This window comes from Merops nubicus, unplaced genomic scaffold (genome assembly GCF_000691845.1).
Source record: "Merops nubicus isolate BGI_N331 unplaced genomic scaffold, ASM69184v1 scaffold11183, whole genome shotgun sequence".
Lineage (NCBI taxonomy): Eukaryota > Metazoa > Chordata > Aves > Coraciiformes > Meropidae > Merops > Merops nubicus.
Genome location: NW_008596911.1, coordinates 82581 through 108103, shown reverse-complemented (window position 1 = coordinate 108103; position 25523 = coordinate 82581). Strand labels below are relative to the sequence as shown.

At 35.5% G+C, this 25523-nt stretch overlaps 1 protein-coding gene across 2 annotated transcripts in view; it reads right to left on the bottom strand.

Moving 5' to 3' along the window:
- LOC103769347 (RAC-gamma serine/threonine-protein kinase) overlaps window positions 1-25523 on the bottom strand; it is a 133913-nt gene that overhangs the window by 37480 nt on the left and 70910 nt on the right. Inside the window, exons 2-7 of one of the 2 annotated variants that reach the window (XM_008936535.1) lie at window positions 17331-17442; window positions 16662-16806; window positions 15182-15184; window positions 11076-11207; window positions 7673-7738; window positions 5974-6042 (exon numbers count right to left, since the gene is read on the bottom strand). In XM_008936535.1, coding sequence (XP_008934783.1) covers window positions 5974-6042; window positions 7673-7738; window positions 11076-11207; window positions 15182-15184; window positions 16662-16806; window positions 17331-17431 — 516 coding nt within the window. In that variant the 5' untranslated portion in view covers window positions 17432-17442. The remainder of the gene's footprint in view (window positions 1-5973; window positions 6043-7672; window positions 7739-11075; window positions 11208-15181; window positions 15185-16661; window positions 16807-17330; window positions 17443-25523) is intronic. The other variant, XM_008936534.1, reaches the window with a different exon arrangement.

The window sequence follows — 25523 nt, the reverse complement described above, 5'->3', positions numbered from 1 at the left end:
AAAAATGGAATACCTGCATGATGAGGAAGATCATTATTTTGTAGGTATTTCCATTGCTTCTGCTGCTCATTTCACTGTTTAAGCACCAATCCCTAGTGGTGACATCAGTCCTCCCTGTAGTAACCTGCTTTCTGTTCTAATGACTGCTTAATTGCCAGTGCAAACACAAGACCCATACAGACCAAGCAACTAACTCTGACTTGATGAAGTTCCTCACATATTATAACATTGGGAGAAGAATAAATAGATGTCACAATTTTTTTGGGATCTTTTCCATACATTTTTGCAAGGTTTGAACAGGAAACAAACACTCCTACCCAGACCTTCAACCAAGTAAAGCAAAAGACAAAATTTATGTAATTTATGCTTTTATGTCTGGACTGTGTTCTCTTTTCTAAATAATGAGCTAACGTCAATCATTTTTAAAAGTCCTATTTTTTTTGATGTAATTAAAGTAACTGAAAATAAAGGGTAACCTTCAATCACTTTTTAATGTGTACAAATAGAAAACACATTCCAAAAATGTACAATGTAACCTCCAGTTAGCCCTACATTTATATATAAGCAAAACGACTACTGCAATTTTCTGTGTGAAAGAGGCTAAATCCACTAGCTGAGTAACAAAGTTTAGAAAATTCTAAAACCTCAGGATACTTGTCAGCAAAGATGTATTACTTTCTGTAAAAAAAGTGTCCCAATTTCAGCCTGTGAGTTGGTAAGATGGAAAGTTAATATAACAAAAATTTATTTAGCGTTTATTTCCAACAAAATATTCATTCAAAATACTAACTTCAAAGTTAAATGACCAGCCAGAAACAACTAGCAACAGTTCTCTGGTTGCCAAAGAGACTATGAGCTCCCAAGTTAGTTTAACATGATGAGTGACTCTGGTGTCATATAATAAGCATTACTCTTGTTTTAATTCTTCATATTACTATAGCACCTACCAGAGTTGTCATCAAACTATACACGCTAGTTTTGAATGAAGAATGTTTACATACAAAAATGCAAGTTAAACATGAATTCATACACTCAGATATATGCCACAGATATTAAAGCAAACTTCAAAATTGTAGTGGAAAAATCTAATTCACTGGGATTATTTTCAGTTAATTACTTAGTTGGTTCGCTATTTTTGAATAGTTTTGTCACCAGGCTCCATTTACAATTTTGACAGAACGTGAAGATTAGTGTTATGAAGTCAAAAAAAGAAAAGAAAGCCGATGGGAGATTATGAAAAAAGCCTTCCAACTTTTGCACTATTTATGATTTACAGTTATTAAATATGTGCTATAAAGTCATTGGAATTGCAGTAGAAATAGCTTTGGCAGAAAGAAAGCCATTTTGCACATAACATTTTTGATGGCATACATGAGGGTGCTATACAGTGAGGATTAGAGCTATAAATTTCCTGATAGGTCTTTATTTAAAAACTGAACAACAATGTTGCCATGGGTTTTTTTCCTAATAAAAAATCTAATTGAAAAAATTTAACGCATAAAAACAAAGATCAAACATAAAAGTATCTTTAGCTGTAGATCCAAATAGGTAAAAGACAAAACCTTATATCAATCAACATCTTAAACTTTTACACACGCTAGTGACCTATTTAGCATACTGAAAGTTGTATGACTGGCTCTTGCTGTTGTGTATTGGGTTTGCTCATCAGTTAAACACACTCTATATCTGACTGTTGATTTGACTCTCTTGCAAAGCACTTCCAGTAGCAGTCTTGAAATTTTGAATTATTTGTTTATTGTTTCAGACTTTATACTGCTTCCAGACATAACCTATATGCAAAGAAATGTAACACCCTTATCTTGGATATAACAGTTTTAGTTTATGGAACATTCTTTCATTTACTTAGAGTTTAGGAAAACAAAACAGGACAGAACCTAGATAAAAATGACAAAGTTCATAACAATAGTCAGTTACTTTTCACTAGGTAGGTTGTAAATGCTCTGTCTTTTTTCTAGACAGGAATAGCACTTGTTCAATTGCAACAAATCATTCAGTTCTCTCTTGCCTTATGAACTTATGTAAGAGCTGGGGGAAAAAAAAAGCCAAGTGGAACAGAGATTCAGAATTCTGCTGTGGAGAAATCATCTAAACAAATTTTAGATTCTTATTTATTATACAGATGATTACTAATTAAGTTTGGTGCAAAGTACAGAATTTGGAATTATACTAAAAATGCAAAGCAAAAAAGTTCATCAATTTATTAGTCAGCTGAACCAGTGTACTCTGCAGAGTAATGTATGTAATAGACTTCATTCTTAAAGATTTCAACATTTAAAGCAAAATACTGGAAATAAGAAATGTGAAACATACACTTCAAAAGCATTCCCTAACAACAAAGAGTCATTCTTAGAATATACCACAGTTTATACCATCTTCTGGCCTGGAAGCTGGGGAAACATTCTAATGCACTACTAATGTTCCGCAATCACATAGTAGTCAAAAGCATATGGTCTACAAAAGGAAGAGCAGGCAAATCAATACTAAAGAAAAACCCTTCCAATTGCTCATAGGACAAGGACAGGAAAAAAAAATGCACAAAAATTAAGTGTTTTTCTCTTCTTTAAAGTAGGTCTGTGTTCATCTGGAAGCACTGATAGCTTTACTAATTTTAATATATTTACAGGAATACTCCATATATTGAACCAAAGTAAAGAACACAGTTTATCATGCAATACTGCCTGTACGTTTTTACCACATACTCATAAACATGCTATTTCAAAGTCTTGATAACGAGTTTTGGTCTTCTCACCTAAGCCAGATGAGTATATTTTTTTCTAAAACCAAATATCAATGTCTCCATGTTACTTTAAAGTAATTCCTTCAGCATAACAAAGGTGTTGAAAAGCAATCACAATGTCAGAAGCAAGCTTCTAGCTCTATACTGCACCACTGTATATGACCAACAGACATTGCTAAACATTTCATCCACAGAGTCCAACAGCAATACTGAAAAAAGATAAAGTTAAGCTTTCAGGCCGCAAAAAAGATTTCAAGATTGGGTCCTTAAGCAGCATAAAATTAACTGTAAAAGCTGTCAGTACATAAAAAATGTATTCAATGACTCTCTCTGAATAATTCGCTTGAAAAAATCCTCTAATGTTTTGCTCTATATTTGTCTACAGAATAAGTCTGGGTTTCTTTTTTTACAAATGTCAAAATGGAATTTTATATGGTAATACTTAGTACATTGTAAAAAATAAAAGCACACATATAGACCAGTAAAACTGATGCAGTTACGTTCTCATTAGAGCATGTTCCATTATTAACTTAGAATAACTAATTTGAAGCTACAAGGTTAGGCAAAGATAAATTGACACTATTCTGGTGGGATATTAAATTCAACATGGATCTAGATTTTTAACAGGTAAAGAAGAATCTTGTTCAGAATAATTTTAACACTGTTTCTGCTCTCCCAGAATTAAATTCAGTGACTCTTTTCTCGACTATTTTCCTTCCTAACTACAGGAAGAGGAACTGAAGACTCCTAGTACTGACTACACTTTTTATTGCTGTATTAGGGCATAAACCGAAATTGTGACATTTTCTTGCCTTCATCCGAGTGAGAGTAAAGAATACAAATACAAATTTCAAGAACTCCTTCATTTCCTTATTCATCAAGTCCTTAATTCATAGGACTTTAGGTAATGTGTTCCTGAAAGATACAATCCATGAAAATTCCCAAGCAACTGACTCAGGCACAATTGTTTAGCTAAAAAGAAGTCTTTAATCTAAAGGAATTTTAAACAGAAACACACTGAAGCTAGTACAGTTCTGGAGAGAATCAAAACCAATATGGTACTGCTAGAGTCAATTTCCCACTGGAAGGATATAACTAAAAGGTGATTTTTTCAACACCCTGAACAGTGAGAAACCACTGTAAGGAAATGAAACTACCTTGGAACATCGAAGAGTAGAGGGAAGTGGCAAAAGAAAAAAGTCTGTGTAGCATACAGGAGATACCCTTTCAAATGGTTAGAATTTGTGCAAGTGACTTTCAGTAGTTCCGAGTTTATAACAAGCCTATTTTTACAAACACAAAGTTCATGGTTTTTCTTAGCAGACAGTGACAAAAGTCAGGAATTCACAGGAGAATTTGGTATGATCAAAGATTTTCCTATTTCAAATGAGCAGCTTGTCCAACTTACTATTCCAGATCTCTAGTGAGGGAGAAGTACATAAACAAATCAAGAGTTTCTTCAAAGAAAACTGCCTATTTTGAAAGGCCATTATTTCCCACTGTGGCAAAAATTTACAGCTAGCTTCACTGAATTAGGGAACCATCAGCAAAGAACATGAGCAACACTGACAAACAAGACCATCATACCTGGAAAAAAAACCAACCTGCTCTTGACAAAGTACATTGCAATTATTGAAATCCCACTAAGGAAAAGCAGGCTGCTACTAAGAAACCCATGACACAAGATGTTCCCAGCGCTGCCACAAAGGTGCACCACCCAGTGCAGAGTAATGCAAAATACAAGCCTGATGGCAACACAGTGTCAGAGTATCCTCAATCATAAGAAAGAAGTTGAAAACATTTCCTGTGGGCTCTGCTCTGCATTCATATAAGACAAAGTTATCTTTCAAAAAGAGCCTACCAAAATGATAGGTTGATGTTAAAAACGTTTTCAGAGTGAACCCCCTGAGATGACGGAAATACAATCAGGTCTTACAGAGAGAAAACAAAGAAGAATTAGCTACTTCATAGGGCATGACTTTTAAAAATCACTGCAGATAGCACTGAAAATATTGGTGACAAATTCTATGTCAAATAAGACAACTGTGCAAGAGAAGGCTGCTATTCCATTACTGCTATGGGACGTTTTTGTGTGTCATTCAACTAGCCAAAATGGTTCAATGTCCATGATGTCCAGAACGAGATTTATACATACGAAGTCAAACAAGCTGCCCTCCCATCGGAGAACCCTAGAGCACCATGTCAGGCTGGTAGAAGATGACCACGGGTGAGTTAGGATGTAAACGGGCCTCTGACTGGGCCCAGAATTTGCCAGAGCAACAAAAGTAAGAGAGGTGCTCCGGGTGTGCTCAGGCATTAGGGTTATAGCTGAAGACAGTTTTATTGTAGGAGAACACAGCAAAAGAATAATGAAAAACATGGTATCATGCTGCAGCAATTCCAGAATGAAGAAACAGTTTTCTAATAAAAAAAGCTAGAGGAAATACTTAAGTTCTTTAATGTTATTATGCAGCATATTGTAGACTGAGAAGGGTCAAAATAAGGAAAATCCTCTTGCTCACATTGTAACGATATACAGTCTGAACAGCAATCAGCACCTAAAAGTTAGATAAAAGGCCTCTTCATAGATTGCAATTCTCTTTAATACCATTTGATAGGTATAGTTTTTGATATCCCATTCTTCAGTAAACAGCTGGAGAACAGCAACAGCTTAAAGGCAAAGGCTAATGACACTCCAAGAAGTTTAGCACTGAAGCTGAAATTTCCAGAGTACACAGCACGTGAAGGGGACAGAAGTAATGAACAATATCAACACTCCACTGTTTTCTCACAGGTATTTGGAATGGTTGCAGCAAAGAAGAGAGCACGTATTCCACATTAGTCAAAAGTAGACAAAAAGTCAACATTATTTTTGCTTGTTTGTGCCAGAGTATGACAATTTCATTCCAGAACATGCTATAATATGCTTGAAGAAAAACAAAATATAAGCAAGCTATTTGTAATTATTTCTCTACCATGAAATTATCTTCCACAATACAAGTCTAATTTTTTTCAAGAATAGCAAGCACTTTTGACAGCTTAGTTATAAAACACATCTACAAGTTTTAAAAATGAAAACATTTTAAAAATGAAAAAAAAAAAACAAACCTTCAAAGATGCTAGAAAGCAAAGGCAGCAACAAAATTATATCCTTTAAAGTGTAACCCAATAACAGCATGATCATTAAAAGTGCAGAACATCTTTTTTAAACTTACCTCTCCTCCGTTAACATACTCCATCACAAAACACAAACGATCCTTTGTCTGGAAGGAATATTTCAAGGACTTGCAAAGAAAACAGCAAAACCAAACCAATTATCATCTTGTATTTACCCTATTTCTTGCTCTTAAACTCTAACAAAATTTAATTTTATCCTGTTAAGCAGACAAATCTGACTTGGTGAGAACTTTCAGGGTAATTAGAAGTGTAACTTCTTATTTGGAGCTTGAGATGAATTAACACAAAAACTTTCATGTCTTCCCTTATCTCTGCCACATGGCCACTGACAGAAAAACATCGTGCTTGTTATAATAAAATACTAAATAGTTACTAAAATACACAATTTTACACTGCATTTTTCACTGCCATACGTGTTACCAGCCATTCTCATTCATCATATTTTATGATGTCCACTTCTATAATGCCCATGAAGAGAGCGATTATCAGATTCTTTTTAATTTCTGCCAAATGAAATCTGAAAACTGATCTTAATCACCAGTCTGCTTTCATTTCCAAAGCATGGACTCTCTAGTTTCAGAGACTATGCAATATTAAAAAAACCTGAATGCCAAATGACTATATCTATTTACATACCATTTTCAAATTGTAACAAATTTTATTATCTTAATTAAAATTTTTGTCTCATCGATGTTGATTTCATTTTGCTTGGAAAAAATTATACCAAAGAAAATCTGCAGATGCAGGACTGACCTAAAAGAAACAAAATGCAGTAGAACCACAAGCAACAAAATCACAAAGAGACTGATATGAGTTAAATACTGCATGTCTCCTTAAAATATCTGTTTCATAATATCAAAAAAGATATGAAGATGTAATTGCAGCATCATTGTTGCACAATTTGACTGCAATTACACCTACTCCTGCTTACCTTTACACTCTAATTTAAGAAGCTTTGGGGGATCTCATTTCTGGTGACTGAATTTCCAAGAATATTTTGGCTAAGCTATGTAAATGGTATCCTCTGATTTCTAAAGGGTGCATGACTTTCTAAATAGGAAATTTTCCATGTTATACATTGATATTTTAATACAAAAAAGAAATATTTTTTCCTACATTAAAATTTTTCCCTACTTGTTAATTATCTTTTGAAATCAATTAAAATATTTTGTAATGTATTCTCAAAGGAATCATAATTACTTCTACAGAAGAAAGTCAGCTGTAAAATTAAAAATCATAATTTTTCATGAATCTCAAAATTTTCACCTTTTTAATATTTTCCTTCGACTAAACATTAACCATATCAAGGCAAAGATACAGAAGCAGTAAGGTTTGAGTTTTATTTTTTCATGTGCTACTTATGGTGAACAAATAGTTATTTTTATCATCTTACTGAACTCTTAATGAAGTTTTCTTGGTAAAAATTACTTACTTGACACTATGTCAAATCAATAACTTTTTTTTAAAAAAGTTTCCATATACAAAAATCACAAAAAATTACACAGTAGTTACATTCTATAATAAACTTTGTTTTCAGTGCAGTTAAACCTTACAAAATTATTAGAAGCTTTATTTCTGAACTCTCAAATATATATTCTGATACAGGATATCATGTGCACCAGATAGCTACTGCTTGTTTACAAATCATCATGAGACAGACTTCAAAATTTGTTAATTATGCTCATAATGGAATACTTATTATTTTGATAACTACCTGATAATGTTCTTAAAACTTACTGTTAAAAAAGGATGTCTGGTGTTTTTCAATACTCTGCTTTCTGTAAGCGTATGAGCCACTTCATCCTGAGAAATAAAGAACAAAGGAAGTAGGTCTGAATTAAGATATGAAATTATTATTTAGTTAATTAAGAGGAAAAGGTCAACACTTTCAAAAAGAGAAAGCTATAGTATAGTCTTGGAAAATGAATGAACCTAATAAAACATGAAATAATAATTCATAGTTTTTTAGAAATTAAAGTACATTTAAGTTGAGCAAAATACAATTTAACATATTTTATTGTATTTTATTGCTTTATAATGCAGTCTTTATATCCAATACAGAGAAGGAAGAAATAACACTATTAGATATGATAGCTTTAAAATGTATTGATCATAGTTTCACAACTCTGGTATGAATCATCTGAACAACTTAACTACTGAGAGATTGGATCAATTTGCAAAACACATATACAGGTAGTAACTGACAGGCAACTGTAAACATGGTCTAACCTAGCCTGATGTTGAGTAAAGCCAATTTTTCTGTTTTAAAACAGGTGTTTGCTTTGGTTTTCTTTAGAACCACGTAGCTGTACAACCTCATTCCTCACCCATCTGGTCCATCTTCAGGAGATGTCCACACAACCCTCGCCCCATCTCCAGTGCGGAAATAATATATTTATTCTTAATACGTTTAGTCCGAGTATACTTTATTATTGCTACAAATAATACCAATATAACATTATTGTACTACACATGCTTGTCAGACTATGTTCCAAAGATAAGGTATTATTACACTAGAAATTAAGCAGAGATGTCAGGACTTTCAAGTTAGACTTTTAAAATTGTCAAAATAGGAAGTTAACAACAACAGAGTTAGCAGTAATAAATCATGATGCCATTTAGCTGAATAGCAATGCAACACTGAGGGTATACACTACAGCCGCATACTGAGGAGAAAACAAAAAACACTCTAAGGAGAAAAGCTAGCCTAAAGACTTTTTATTTATTTTTAAACTTCTGCTGTTCACCAGATATGGGACATAAAATCCACCAGTGGCCAGTTTTTCCACCACTGCCTCAAGAAGTTTGTAACACTGCTAGTAATTTCCTAAGTGTAATACTAATCTGTCACCAAAATTTAGGTTTGAATTTAGTTTGAACTGACCACATGCTATACAAACTTCTAGATCCAGGTGTGAATGCACCACCTTTCTGCTTCAGTTTATGCTGTGACAGGTATGACCTTCTATAGTGTATAACTGTATCACATTTTAGGCTGAGCTGGAACTGCAGATCTATTCTACCCAGTGATCATATTGTTAGCACTGAGGGCATGCTTAGACAACTGGGCCTGACAGCTAAATTCAGGCTCAAGTCTGCTTTTGTTTTTAGTTTTGGGGAGAAGTGGAAAAACTGGTATTTAGTGACTATAAGGAAAAAAATACTATCACGTCACTTGTTGAGGTCTAAGTATAGTCCATTTTTTATTCTTTCATCAGTTTCTTATCAACATACTGCCCTATTATGGAAAAATTAGAGAGACTCCTTTCAAAACAAAGTTCCAGTTCTGAGGAAGCAAAATTTAAAAGGCTGAGATGCTCCCATTTCCATCACAGGATGAAACACGCCTTCTCACACACTTACTCTTTTTTTTTTTTTAAGTCTACAAATAGGAAGAAAAACAGACCCTGGTCTGCTTTAGTAAGTGTCAGGTTCTGCCCAGTCTATCACTGAGCTAGCTTTCTGATTTCAGGTAAACGGATCAATGAACAAATGAATCCCTGCTCTCATCAAAATTTCTCTACCTTTATACATAGTTCTATGGACAAGAATTTTCACTCAATAGAGATAGACAAAGTTATCTAAGTATCAGTTTTAACCCTTCTGAAAATTCAGTGATATTGTAGCAGCTAGCAAAATAAAAGGAAAAACCCTAAAATTCAAAAACGTGAGTTGGGTTTTATTGATACAAAAAACCAAACTGAAATGCTCTGAAGGCTGGAAGGGTATAAACGAGCAGTAGCAGAGCAGGAGCCTGCAGCAGTCAGATACACAGCTCCCCTGAGGATCCCCTGGGTGTCACGGGTGAGCAGAGCACTGCGGAAAGACGTCAGGCTGGAGACTGGGCCACAGCATGCAGCAACCAGACAGACTCCAAGGCCCACACGGCAACCCACAGAGATTGCTGGTGTTTATAAAGTCTTAGAAGGAGGGCCACTGAGATGCTCCTTCCCATGCAGAACGAGGAGAACACAGCAGCAATACTCTCTTTTCTCTCTGCATCTCCTGATTATGAAGAAGAGCACTGTTGATTGCCTGCCAGTGCATGCAAGACAGCTGCTAAGGGCACGCAGAACTCACAGGTCAGTCTCTTCTCTGCTGAAGACATAAATTTGAGTCTCTCCCCCTACACCAGGGCTGGTTTCAATGAAACTCAAGGAAATATAATTGTCTTTGAGGTTTCTATTCCTCTATCAAATTTAATTGAAACTGATCAGCACATTCAAAAGTTATTAGAAAGTGAGTGACAGATATACAAATGAACATAGAGGTAGACTGCAAAACTCTGTAAAACCTGTTTTCATAGGCCAATAGGAAAATTAGAAAAATCTGAAGGATATTTTGAAATAAAATATATGTAAACCACAGTAGTTCCCATCTATATTCAGTTTTTATGAATACTGGTATTGTTAGCCTCAAGCATTCAGAAATCTCACTCAGATCCACATCCCTCAAAAACCTCTTTACTTAATAATTTGGAATATTTTTAATTGTGTCTCATGGTGGTAATAGCATGTAGGTTTCTTGCTCTCAGCTGGTTCTGTGCTAGGATCAAAGCACAGAGTAGACGATCTTCATGTTTAAACTCAGTAAAATTATGACCAAGCACAAAAACTAGTAACACTAAACTAACCAAGCTTAAGTGACTGGACAATGCCAGATTAAACCACCTCTTCAGGCATCATCTTCAGACTTTTCTTGTTCCACAGAAACTGAAAAAATGAAATTGTTAGTCCCATGCACAGCAATTTCATCTAACATAGCAGGAACAGAGCACAAGCCTATTAAATTAATTGTATTTATCTGAATAAACATGCAGTTGACAGAAAAAATTTTTATGCAGTATACCCTACAATGCATTTTTTCTTGTTTTAAACTTGGATTGCACTATCTTCCTGCCCAGTGAACTCTGAGTGCTTTAGCACACTCCAGATTATAAGACACTGGAAAAAGTCATGCAAAATCAGTACACATACTTTTTTTCTATTCTTGTTTTCTGAAGATACAAACATATTTTTATCAGACTCAGTTACTATCCAAAATCAAATATACCTTATGTATTAGATATTGATTATTCAATTAAAAAAAAAAAAAAACACCACCAACAAAACCACAGTATTAAAACTATAGCCTTCCTTACCTTAGCAATAATGACTTCTTTTTTCAAAATCTTCATAGCATAGTATTTCCCACTAGCCTTCTCTCTGACCAGGATAACTTTGCCAAATGTTCCTTTGCCCAGTAGTTTTAAATAGTCAAAATCATTCATTGTCTATAAGGAAAAAAGAACAAGGATTAGCAAGACACTTTTTTTTCCAAAGCACACACAGAAGAAAGTCTTAGCCTATAACCAGCATTTCATGAATGTTCCACAGCTAAGAAAGCTGATCAACTCCTGTACTATCAGGGATATAATAGTTGACTGTATCTTTAAATCACTAGGCTATATTGTTTGATAGTATCATTTTAGTTCTCCAGAGTCAAGTATTACACAGTATAATACACACACACACACACACATAAACACACTTTTTTTTCCAAAGCACACACAGAACAAAGTCTTAGCCTATACCAGCATTTCATGAATGATCAGCTTTCTTAGCTGTGGAACAACTCCTGTACTATCAGGGATACAAGAACATGGTAAATCAATAGGTTTTGCATAACACCAGCTGCTTCACTCATGGCTTTTTTTGAAATATAGATCATCCTCACTGCAATCTTATAGCAGTAAGACCGTACAACAGTCTTTGCATTAGAGGTGGACTTCTAAAAGTCTGAACATTGATTACAGTTACATGGGTTTTGCATTAATCATTCTGGTTCTGCAAAGGAAGAAGTGGCAGGTTTTCCTCTTTCATGTGACTCCATTATAGTAACCATCCAAGTATCTATTATCACCCTCGTTTTTCAGGTTAAATGTAGTACATCCTGAGCTGGTTCTACCAACAGATAATTTGAGCCTAGTAGGTTTATCAGCTCAACTGCAGTGTCACATGCTGAAAGAATATGACCAGGTGATCTCAGATCCTAAAGTAGTTCAACCACTTCCATGAGCAAAAAGCTCGAGTCAGTAATTGTCTTAGTTCTTCAAGTTCATTTCATAGCCAGTTCAGAAGCATCAACTTTGCATCTGATCCAAAGATGAGGATGCAGAAAAAAAACCCACAACTTTGAGAATGCACTGACTGCACAGGGTCACCTTGAGTTGACAACAGGGTTTCTTTGGCCAACTCAGGGCCAATCACTGGCTTCCACTGCATGTTTCGACAGCATCTCTTCCAGCACACTGTGTTACAGGCTTGGCTGCAGCACCACATTACCACACACAGACCATTAAGGCAGCCAAGGAACCTTGAGGAAGGCAGCTACAAGCACTGAAAGACAACACACTCACCTATTCTTGTTACAGGATTGCCCTGCAGTATCAATAACCTTCCTTCCTTTGTGAATAAAACACCTCAAAACTTTTATAAAGAATAATTATACTCCACATCTCAGTTTTGCTAACTTAAATATAACTCTGTTATGTGTGATGAAAAGAAAAAATCATGCCTTATCTTTCATCTTCCTAATGTCTCTTTCTGTCACTAATTGCAGCTTCAGGCAATTTTCTTGAATACTAGTGGTTCCATATAAACTTCTACTTGTGTCTTCCACAGTACTTTCCTTATCTCTACCAGAAACATCTCTAACGGTGCCTACTTATCTCATACATATCCCACATGTAGAGCTGTTGGGCATATCCCTGGTGTGCAATCACAAAGTGGCAGTGAGATATATTCTCCTTTGTGAGAAAGAATAAAGGGCAAAATTTCCTTAGAAAATTTACTCCTTTAAGCTCAACCATACTATTACTGTGGATCTGAAGTCGCTGTCAACACCCTGTGAAAATAATTCATGCAATTGGTCAGAGTCAGTTTGAAATCTGCTCATGTAAGAGGTAGAACTGAAGTTCCAGCAATCACTTCAGAGCTGTAATTCCTCAGCTTTTAAGTGTTCAACTTGCAACTTAAAAGCTGCAAAGTAAATTGACAAAAGCACACATGAAAAATCTAAAATGCATTCAAAACAGATTTGAGGCAGAAGATGAGTAATTCAGGGCAGAATCCTCCACATCTTCAGTCATAAGCTATTGCATACCCAACAAATAATGGCCAACAGCGTTATTGATAAAGAATACTTATTAGTGACTATAACAACTTATCACTTTTAACAGGCAAAAATTTATGCCACCATAAGTAGCCTCAAAGGGGCAACATTTTCCTATCCTTCTGATCTTTGAGAGGCTGAACTCAGAATACAGACCATCAGAGTCTGACTAAAACCAGCACAGAAAAGCAGCCCTTTGCCCACACACAGAAGGACGATTTGGGCTTGATTGATCACCGACACAGGTTTGATGGTAAGGGCAGCAGGTCAGTCAAACTGAAAGAGTTTCCCCAAAATTAGCTTACATAACGTTGATCAAAGCAAACATGAATCTAGCAGCAAACCTAGTGAAAACAAGTTAAAAAAAAAATATGCATAAGAAGAAGGTAATCGGTTTGCAAGATTTTGAGCTGTGGCTTAACAGCAGGCTATGGCAATAGTGTCAGTTCTAAGAATAAAGTCTTCTGATGCTCTCTCATTCTCTAGGAGCTCAGCAGAAGGCTTCAAGATGATATGCATTGCAGAGTAACTCAAAAGGTCTGCCAAAGAACACAAGACCTTGGGAGAAAAAAACACAGATGCCATTGCTAAGGGTGTACTGAAAACTGGTGGGAAAATGGAATTACTTCCTAAACCTGAAGGATGTCGGTAAGCAAGTTGGGAGGCTCCCATAAGATTGGAATCTTGATCCTTATTTTCCCACCTTTTTCATTCCTAATAAATTCTGAAGATTGGATCTTTTTCCTTATTATATTATTTCTTGATTTCCTCTGAAAAAATCTTTTCTTTACACATCCTGCACCCTGAAAAACAAATTTGTAAACAAAGGGCAAGCAAGGAAGGTACAAAAAACTGCACTAACCGAGGAATCATATGATGATCAGCTTTCTCTAAAGCCTATTTACTTCCCAATGGATAATCTGTTCAAAAGAATACACCCTACTACAGGTGTTGAAAATTCCTTCCAAGGAACTAATTCTTAAAAATTCCTGATTTGCACAAAGACTATACCACTTGGAGTCTTCATCTGACCTCATCAGAAAGAAATTCTACTTACAAGGAATAGTACAGCAAGAAATAAAAGCAGTTTGGTACAAATTCCTAGTCCTCTGAATTTTACCAATGTTACTACTGTAAAACTTAAGTAGCACACTGACACCACTAAAAAGAAACAGCAAAGAGAAAATAGTGCTTTTGCTTCTTCCAGCTAATCTGGCCAGGGCTGTTACTGTCATGTCTGTTCAAATCAAGTTCCACACCCTAAAGACTGTTTTCTTCATAAACCTTTTGCTACCTTTTTAGACAAAACCAGGCCCACTCCTCTCTCTCTTGTTTCTTAATCTGATTACATTCTTCTACTCATATGTATACCATCTGGTGCATGCACAAGCAAAATTCACTGGGCTTAGACATTAAATCAGGTGACAAAACAGGCTTGTAGGACACATTGTACAAAAAATCCCTGAAATGAGAAGAAATCCAATACCAAAAAAAAAAAAAAAAGGCAATACAAATGCATTAAGTCATTATAACTGAAACAATTCTGCATAAAGAGAAGCTTCTCAGAAACACTTCTATAAAACAGAAACAATTTAAATTTTTTTTTTTTTTTTACCAATTTCAGCTAACACAGAGGGAGTGACAAGTCCTTGTCATTATGGTCAGTTAATATTTTTTATTCCAAAAAGTTCTGAGAATATATTGCTAAAGTCTTCCAACAGTCAGAAATGTTCAGAGGGATTTTGAGTCTCGAGGAAAGGGAAAAAAACAAACAAACAATCCTTGCAGTCATCAGTATGCTCTTCACTGGCTACCAAAACTCCATTCTGCTCTATTATTAGGTGCTGAATATCGCCACTTTTCATTTCACCTTTGTTTTGTAGAATTTACTTTTGGCTTTTTGCCAAAGCCATTAAATATTCTACAGCACTGCACATACACTGTCCCAGCATCTTATTTCAGCATTTCTTAAAGCTTAAGTAGCAAGACAGAAACAAAACTGAACTTCCTCCTCCTCCTTTTCCCACAACCTCTTTTGTGGTATGGGAAAATGCACTTCACTGTGAACAAGGGAGGCATACACTCCAGATAAACTACCTATATTAGACAGCATTAATTTTGACACCTTGAAAATGCTTGTTGTTATGCAGCGGTTTTGTACTCCACTAAGAGGACACGCAGGCTTGGAACAGTGCTCAGATCTTTAATAAAGCAAATCCAAATGCCTTGCACATAATTTCACTGCCTTTCAGAAGGACTGACACATCTCTAACACTGCCTGTCTGTCTTGCTGATACTTATCATATCTTCCCCTGGAGCAGAATCATTAAACATCTATGCCGCGAGGCTAAAAGTTCAATGTCAGCCTGACAGTCTATGAGGAGGGTACTGTTACAGCTGTAAATAATTAGTTTTTACCTTTTTCTACAGCAGAAAAAGGTTATGAAACTGCATACAGTGAAACAACATGGAAGAACTACGTTTTCACTGCAAATGGTCCTCAAAAGTTAGGACATGGCAGAAGTAAGATTTCCTATGACAACTCAGCTGTATTATTCATAAGGGTATAGTTTCTGGTCATTGATTTTTCTATGATTCTTGCTTTGTATAGTAGAACAAGCAAATCGTGCTCTATGAGTAAAGGCACATGTTCACTATTTCATTTCATTGTTCATCATTCAAAGGCATTCGGTTATATCAGCTGTAAGACTATTTTTCTCTGTCAGCAGACTTCCTTCCACTTAGTTTTCTACAGCTTTCTGTTCTAGCTAGGAAGAATGAAGCCACTTCTATAGAAACAGGTTTTTATTTCTCATGCAATTTCATTTGAGTCATGTCAATCCTGTACAGTAAATGAGAGACATCTGTTTGAATGATCCATTCTTCAAGAGAGGTCCATATTTACAGAAACACAGGAGAAAATGGAAACACAAGATAATAAGCAAATTTTTATGTGGCACTGAACCTTTAAAACATGCTCTTAGTTGTGTGTTTATCCTGTTGACTCTGAAGATACAACTACAAGGATATTATAGCCAACAGTGTACATATTCCTACTTTCACTAAAAGCTGTGAGGGATTGAGAAAAAAAAAAAAAAGCCATTGTTTTCGCTTACTTCATTGAAAACTAAAGCAAAGTTATTTTCCCAGATAGCAAAAACCAAGGTCATTAAAAGCCAAATCCTGCTAGCCTTTCTTATGCAAATTATCTAATTCGTACTGGGTATTATTTGCATGAGAAAGGGGGCAAATCTACTTGTTTAAAGAAAATATTTTATTACCATACTTCTGAAACAGTAAACAAACAAAAAGGAGAAGACAAATATATTGAAACAATAAGCAGAATGGTAACATGGGCCTGAATAATTGTTTTTCCAAAGTGCTGTATCAGATAGTATAACAAATAAATAAAAAAGTAGTTCAGCATTCTTGAAATAAAACAAGTACTTCTACGCTTGTAATACACTGGAATTTCTACAGAAATACTATTCCCTGTATATTGTTTTACCCATCTAATCATTCTACAAAAGTTATTTATATATTAGTCTTGTCTGTTATTTTTAAATATCATTACCTTTCTTTTATGATGGGTTGTTGAAGCATCCATCTCTTCTTCTCCTATATTGTCTATCTGTGAAGTTGGACTACAGTTCATCCTCTCCTCTTCTTGCCTTTGAAGTCTGTCTGCTACAGCCTGGATTGCTTCTGTCCATTCTTCCCTGTCATGAACAAGCCAACATCCTTATTAGAGAATTATAACATTCATCCAAATAAATGTTTTATAAAATTTTTCACATGCTACATGGTTTCAGTAGTCAATTCTCATGTGAGACAGCAGAAAAATCATATAAATCAATCATCTTAATTTCCTTCTTAATTCTGCGATACGTTAAAGGTGGTGAAGGTGAGTAGCATCAAAAATGACCACTGCACAGTTCATTTCAGGAATTACCAGTGTCTGATTTTGTAAATACTTTAATAGCAAAAACTTGAAATGTAGGCTTCTATTGTTCAAAATTTAACATTTCAGAGACATATCATGGCTTAGTATTGGCTTATTTGAACACACTTACCCCACCTACTCCCAGGCAACTCTTACACTAGCTATGAGCTCAAAAATATGTTACAGAAGTTGACTTACGACTTCTTCAAATAACTGTTCAGATGTGCTCAGAACACCACAGTTCCAAGTGCTGATCAACATGCAGTCCCAGCCGTCCCAAGTAAAACAAAAAATACTCACCGTTCCTCTGGAGTGTCTACATGGAATGTCCTCTCTATGACAGTGGTCCACTGAAGACATCTGATAATGAATGTGTTTGGCTTTGGTCGCTCTGTTTTCATTAGTTGACATTCTAGAGAAATACAGGACATTGCCTTTTTTATTTGTTGCCCTTTCTAATTTATTTTATTTGTTTATTTTGTTTGTTTCCGTGAAGACGAAACAAATTTACTTAAATAAAATACATATAGCTTATGTGTACCTATCCAGCACGTATCCAGCACGTGTATGGTAATACAACCATGGGCTTGAACAAAAAGTAGCAGGTAAAAATCATAAGGTGAAGAAAGGAGTCAGAGGAATTGATGGAACTTGTATTGTTGCCCATATAAAGGGTGAGATCTCCATTTGCAAACTAGGTCTGTGCTACAAAGGCAAGAAGAGTACTAGATCCTTGATTGCTCTAATATGCCAAGGTAACAGCAGTAGCCACAGGCACATTTTTTCCATCTGTACCTGGCAGTAGGAATATGACATTTTCCCTTCAGTGGTAACTATGCCACAGTTACCCACAATACTGCCACTTCAGGATTAGATTTATTGTCTAGTATCTGAGAAAATTCAGATCTTCAGACTAGTCTAACTATTAAATATATAACAATGCCACACATACCCCCAGTGCAGCTGCCCCGTGAAATCATTTAGTTCTCTCTGTGCCCCAGGGAAGAATCACATCTACCTATGCTATTTCTCTTAAGTATTTCTCTGAATTCTTTCTACAATCCCTGAAAAGTAGACATTTCAAAACCTCCGTAAGCAAATTATTCCATCCAACTAGAAGGAAATTCATTATTTTTACAATTGGAAGATTCTTCCTAGCATGTAATGCAACTGCTCCTGTAATTTAAGCATATTGTTTCTTGCCCTGTTGACTGATTTGCTTTATCTTTTCAGCAGCTATCCCTTTTAGACATACAAACACCACTTCATCTCTCTTCAGTCTCCTCTGGCCTAAATCAGTTCAAGCAATCTGTCCTCACAGGTTGTGCTTTCAGATCCAAGATTTTCCTTGTCACACAGGTCTAGACATACAGCAGACTGCCTATTACTCCTCTGTCACAAGACCACAACAGTGGTAATTCGGGCCATGGTTCAACAAGACTGTGTTGATTTTACAATATAGCATGCTGCACTAAACATCACATCTGCCAAACACTGACCTACTAGAACTCTTTATTCACACAAATATGTTTAAACATTTTTGTGAAATTAAGGTTACTCTGCCAAAAGTGTAATTTGTTTCCCTGCAGCTACCACAAAATAGAAGCAAACATCACCTCTCATGTTCAGGAATGCTGTCACTTGTTCAAAGCTAAGCCAGATCAAATGTGTGATCTAAAATGATTTATCAGGTCCACAGATCAATCAATAATGAATATGGCAACAGAATTCCTTTAACTTACAATCTACTGTAGCTTCCTTTTGGTACAGCTACCACCTACCAGCTGACCCACACCTTTTACTGATGTAATTGACTATTCTGTAGCATAAAACCTTGCACTTCTTGGTGAATTACATTTTATTTATTCCAGTTAATGTCAATGTGTTACAGAAGTTATGTTATGGGACATGCAGCACTTCACAAGGCATGATACTCTTCCACAGAAATAAATTTTATTGGTTTGATGTATTTTTTCTTCACAAATTCATTGTACTGGAACCTTAGCTACCATCCACAATTTTACAGGAATGCATTTTAAATATTCTCCAAGGAACTGTATCAGACCCAGCAAATTTCTAAACACCCACCATACATAAGTACCCTCTACTCTGCTTTTGCTTTCTCTCTTATGCCTTTGTTGCTGGTGTTACTTGTACAAGATGCATACTCACAGCTGACCTTCTGAAATGCAGATGCCAACTGAAAATACATTAAGCAATTCTCTTTAATATTAGCAGCTCATAAGGACCTTTAAGCCTTAGTTCAAGGCACTGATTTGTATGCTTGAACACCTAAATAATTTGAGACATGATTATCTAAGAAATGGCCTCTGATTCTACAACATAAAGCCACAGAAAATATCAGCAGATTTACTTGTACTTGTCCTTTCTTAATACAGGCATGAAAGAACTGATATTAGGAGAGTCTTTGTGAAAATGCCTTTTCAGAACTTTCATGCATACTTCAATTTTCTTTATTTAAAAAAGCAAAGAAGAGTGGGACTGGATATGTCTGTTGATAGGATTTTTTTTTTCCCTGCAGCTTAGCAGAACACCTCAGAATCTTGACAGATGTATGAATAAGAAAAAGAGAAATAAAGTAAATATTGCACTATGCAGGTGTGTATTCCTGGATTCACAAACCCATATAATCACCATACAGCTATACATTATTATTTAAGTCAGACTGCTCACTGGTCAAAGAGATGAAACTACATTTCACAAGAGAAATAGTTGTCCAACATCACTGCTTTTATAAACTCAGCTAGGTCTTGGATAGGATGAAAGCCATCCTCAACATTTAGAGGAAAGAGCTACAGTAGGATGGACAGAGGAAGAAGGAATTCAACAGAAAAGCTGGAAAAGAAACAAGGAGGACAGAAGCAGATGACAGGAACCTGAGGAGCATGACAAAGTCAAGCTCTTTAGGATACTTAACCACGCTTGTAGCTGGATGCAAATTTTACTCATGAGATCAAAGAAACCCCATCTTCAGGGATAAGGCTGAAGCCCAGGTTATGATCATGATGACAGTGAGGCTAGGGTTAACTGGCTATTTGTTTTCTTAACTTCCTCAGTTGTAGCTCTAAGGAATGAGTCAGGCTACCTTCATAACTCAACAGACTAGAAGAATTTTCTGCTCTAAGATTATCTCATCTCATCTTACTCCTGACAAAGCCATCCTCTCATCTTTAATCCTATCACACTTCAATCATGTAGGCTGAAATTTTCTTTCCTGGGTGTCTGCCTAAAGCTGCACACTGCTGGAAAATACTACTTTTTGGAGACGAGACTTAAAACTTGGCAAACCAAGACCTTTGATATCCTTTTAGTATTCCTGTGAAAATGTAAGGCATCTGGCCACACGACATGTGGGAGGGATAAGAGTGCAGTGGGAGGAGGGTAAAAAATTACAACAACAATTGCTAAAGCACAAAATCATTGAAAGTCTATGCATTGAGTATAATCCAGAGGCTACAGCTATCTCCTGCTTCTACACCTGCTAAATGGAAAGCTCTTTCTCCTGTATTCAGAATGCCTCGTTCTGCTTCTCAGACAATACGAAAAAGAAACTACCTCACTGAGGCAAAATCCAATATGGAAAGATGGCATACAGCAAGTTATTTACAGAAGAGATGTTGGGAACAAAGGACGAGGGAATAAAGGGAAAAGAGTGGAAAGGGGAGAGAAAAAAGACTGGAGCCTGTATGCAAAAGAAAAACTTGGGGGATAGCTAGAGTACAGCTAAACTAGAGTAGTTAGTTCATGAGAAGGGAGGTAAAAGAAGCTGCCAGGGACAGAAAAGTGAAGTGACTGTATTAGGACAGTCTGAAGGCAAAAATGTACCGAGTAAAACTTGCAGAAAAGTCTGTACCAATTAAAAAGCACATCCCTTATGGAACTGCAGATCTTTAATTTCACCACTAATTTTCTGATTGCAAATACATTAAAAATTGCATACATTAAAATGGCATTAATTTGTTTGCCAACTCAAGCACACAAAAATTGGAACTAACAGTTATGCGTGCCTGTGTCCAAATGCTATCTATAATATGGCCTTTGTTTATTCATATAGTATAATAAACATACTACATGTATTAGTATGTACATTATGCAAATCCGTATCTAATATATAGATGGATTATTTGTACTATCTATAATATTTTTTTTCAGACAGTCCTCAAAGTGGTGATGTGCATTTTTAACAAGAACAAAACATATGGATGCATATACTAAGCTCTGTAACTACCAAAGAGTATTTACCCTCTGAGTTTTTATCAGAGACAATAAACTAAATCAATTAAAGGTAAGTAAAAATACTTTTGCAATTGAAAATGCAATGGAAAACACAAAAATGAAAAAAATGCTGTTTCACTATCACTAAAGGATGCTACTGAAAAATAAAAACAAGCAAATCTTAATTAAGTCTTTTAATATTCTGTTAAAAGTGGCAGAGGATGTAATTTCCATGTGGAAGGTTAAAAGTGATTATGTTGATACCCTTTCCTTCTGAAGCAATAAGAGTGTCAGAAAAAAGCAGAGGACCAATGTATTTCTAACAGGGGTTTGCTACCCATTCTTCATAAGTAAGGAAAAGTAACTGAAATCTGCTGATATTTAGTACACTCACACGCTTCATGCGCTGCTGTATATAAATGCAAGGGATAAACAGTATCCTTGTCACGACTGCAACAGGAAAAAAACTTGTTTGTGAATGTCTTTCACCTACAGCTAGAAAAAAAAGAGAATCTACTAAGATGAATAAGTGCTGTAATACACAGTTATTGCTAATTACCAAAATATTTTTCTACTAATTACTGGGAAAACCATAGTAATTTTAGACAGACAGAATAGTTTGGAAACTACAAAAACAAAGAAGAACGAGTGAAACTGGCTACTGAGAGCTGGCTCCAAACACTGCAGTGATAGTTGGGTCATTACCAAGAGTAGAGAACACTCTAACATAATGTCTTCAAGTTTGCTACTATACATAAACATATGCAATTAAAGGGCTGAATCTCAACTCAAAACAGTTGGAAGTCTAAATTATCATTCAAAAAGATGAGTAAGCCAGTAAACAGACAGACTCAACTTTGTGTTCTTGTATGCTAGCCATCTACAACTTGGAATTACACATTTTAATCCTAAAGCTTTCTGTCTTGCTGGGCTTAAACATCATTCACAAGAATTCTCCCTTTTAATATTAGACGGGACGAAAAACCTTGGGGGAGAACACTTGTTCAAAGCACCAAAATACAAAATCAGTAACAGAAACCAACAATTCTGTTCCAACAAGTCTGTAGCACCCATTTGGCCATTTTTGGATCTATACAGAAAATGGGAAAAGTGAAATAAACACCATGGATGTTTTCAAGTACTGAACTTCTCATTTTAAAACAAGAAAAAAAGTCAGGTGCATACTTGAGGTTAACTTTCATCTCCATATCCACCAAGAATCTGACAATTCTAAAACGTTAGACATCTTTTTCAAATAACTGCTACTATCTAAATTAAGTAGTTATGCTAGTTAAAGTCTCCTGAGCAACTCTAACTACAAACTGTATTTCAAAACGTTCTGTTTACTTTACACCATTCTGAACCACAGATGACAAAGTTTGCTTGAAGCTGTAATTACTCTGCAAAGCTGGGAAGCCAATTAGAGGGCCTGAAACCTGCCAGTTCCACAAAAAAAAAAAAAAAAGCAGAGATCATCTGTTCAGATTTTATTAAAAAGTTTAAAGTTTGAATTCTATAACTTTAACCATATAATCACCAGCGTTCTTTGCCTAAATACATTCATCCAGCATAAAGAATAGAAAGAACACTAATACCACATTATCTTATATATGGAAGCTTTCAACTGCAGCAGAATTTGTTGATATGGCTAGTCAGGAACACTAAACATACAAGCAGCCATAAAAAATTGTACTAAAAAATGAACAGAAGGTTGCTTATTTGAGAAATTGTTTCTAATACAGACTGGGTTTTACCACAAAAGATAACTTCCTGTGATTATCAAACATATGAAAGAGTAACAAACCACTGCTTGCATTACTTAGAATGCACACAGTTTTAAATATATACAGAGTGCTATCTATATACAGATACCCATATCTACCAATGTATCTATCTGCATTACAATTTAACCTTAATTTCTTATTCTCCTCTTGGTCTTTCCTTCACAAGATAAACACTTTTGTCCGAACATTTACTCATTCAATTGCTATTCCCATTTTTAATTTCTCATGTCAAAATTTAACAAACACAAGACTTACAAATACCTTTTTCCATTACTGCTACTTGGCACTCCAAATCCACACTTCTCTCTGATGGCCTTTTTTGTTAGACAAGTAGTAGAATTAATACACCACTTTTGTAACATTGAGACAGACACGTCTGAGCTTTTGCTCATATACGTATAAAAAGCTGTGGCTTTTAGATATATGTACAAATATATGTGTAGACATGCACACCAAACCAACACACACCAAACCACACGCACCCCCTTAGCTTGGTCAATTCTCCTACTTGTATACCTACTCCCTGTGGGAAACCACTTTTCTGAAGGCTTTCCAAAAGTCTCTCTTCTTTCTTACTACACTTCATCTATGGGGAATATGACCTTAAAAATAAGTTGGGTCACACAGAGACTTATACAAACAATTTATTATCTCTTCTTTGGTCTCAACAAATGCAGTTTTCCCCCAAAAAACATCTTACCCAAAACTGTTGAACAGATAATTTCTCCATTGTCCTTTTGATCTTAGTTCTTCTCTTCGCACTCCTCATTTCTTACCCAGCTCTATCACATCAAATACAGGTAGCTTTTCAACACAGTCTGTCCCCACAGCCTACCCTCATCCTTGGCATCACTCTCTTTATTCTTTATCTTTCTACTGTTCCAATGTCAGCATCATTTCTCAAAAGTATTTCTAATTTCTCTCTGTTTTCCATACTGGTTCTCTTTCAAACAGTCCTTCACCATGTCTTAAAAAACAGGAGGGAAGGAAGATGTGAAACAGAAAAGAAGGGACAAGAGAGTAAAAATCTAACCTTGACAGTGGATTAGTTGTTGATGTGCAAAGACCACTGCCTGTACTACAGGCTAATACTGTCTCATTGTTTTCTCATACTCCCCCCATCTGTTTGCATCCATCTGTTGTCTCTTGTTTTATATTTGGAATTTTAGTATTTTGGAGCAGGGACTGACTTTTTGTTCTATACGGGTAGAAATCCCACTTCCGTGGGGCTTGGCTCATGACATGTACTTATATGTGCTTTGTTGACAAAACAACATATATGACTGTATAACAAAAACAAAAAAAAAATTAATTATATTCCTTGAAGCTGAAAAAGATCATCCTTGATGCACTTCATCATGCTAGAAAGTCTTTTATTTCCAATACTCCAAAAAAGTACAAAGTAGCATCCGTGTCCTTCTGTCATTACAACTAGTTTGCCATTTGCCCCTTCATGTAAAGAGGGCAAATGAAAATAGATTTCTGCCTTTTATTGCTGGGTTTTGCCTGTGGTTTAATTTGTTTTCACAGAAGACAGTAAAATTATACGTCCACCTCTTTCCTTCATGCAAACACCCCAATTTTACTTATGCAACTGAGTGTATCACACCAGCATAAAAATACTCAGACCTGGCTATAAACTTTGACCTGCCATGCTCTTACCAGGCCCTATTTAGAGGTAATTGCAAATTACAGTGTGCTGTGCTGGTCTCTGAGAAAGCATCGTCCATTAAAATAGAAGGATGAGACCAAGGAACTCCTTTTCATTCATGACCCAAGACAAAAACTGAATCCAAACTTCTACGTCAAATTACAAAACACTTAACTATACCACCCAGAAACCATTCCTAAAGTAATATGAAAGCCTCACAAAGAAAATTACTGGTCCAGTTTTCCAGATAGCAAAACATTTCCCCATCCAACACAGAAAATACTGGTTATACACATTAGAGTTCAAGTTTCCATAGATATGGAAATGCACATATGCATTTGCATATGCATACATTACACATAAATTGCCTTTTTCTCCCTACAAGTATTTTGAGTGTTGAACATAATTTATTCTATTTTACCATTATTATTTTGGAACAAATTCTATACTTTAATTATAACTATCTACAGTTCCATACTTATCTCTAATGTTCAAATCATCCAGTGTTGTGGCAAATAAAAAAAAAAAGGGGGGGATTTTAAACTTAAATCTCACTGCAGAGTTAATTGTGGAGTTGCACAAAAGGTCATATCTAATGCCAAAGTATTTTGATGCATAATTTAATCTCATTCAAAACACGCCTTTTTTTTTTTTTCCTAACTATTTCTTTAGAGAGTGTCTTCAGAATTCTTTATAGCTGTAACATGATTCCCCAGAAACCTTTCCACTCTCATGTCTTGAAGATTTTTAAAACCCCAAAATAATAAAACTTTATCTCTGGCCCACTGAAAGCTAAGACTAGGAAAAAGTAGCACATCTTCT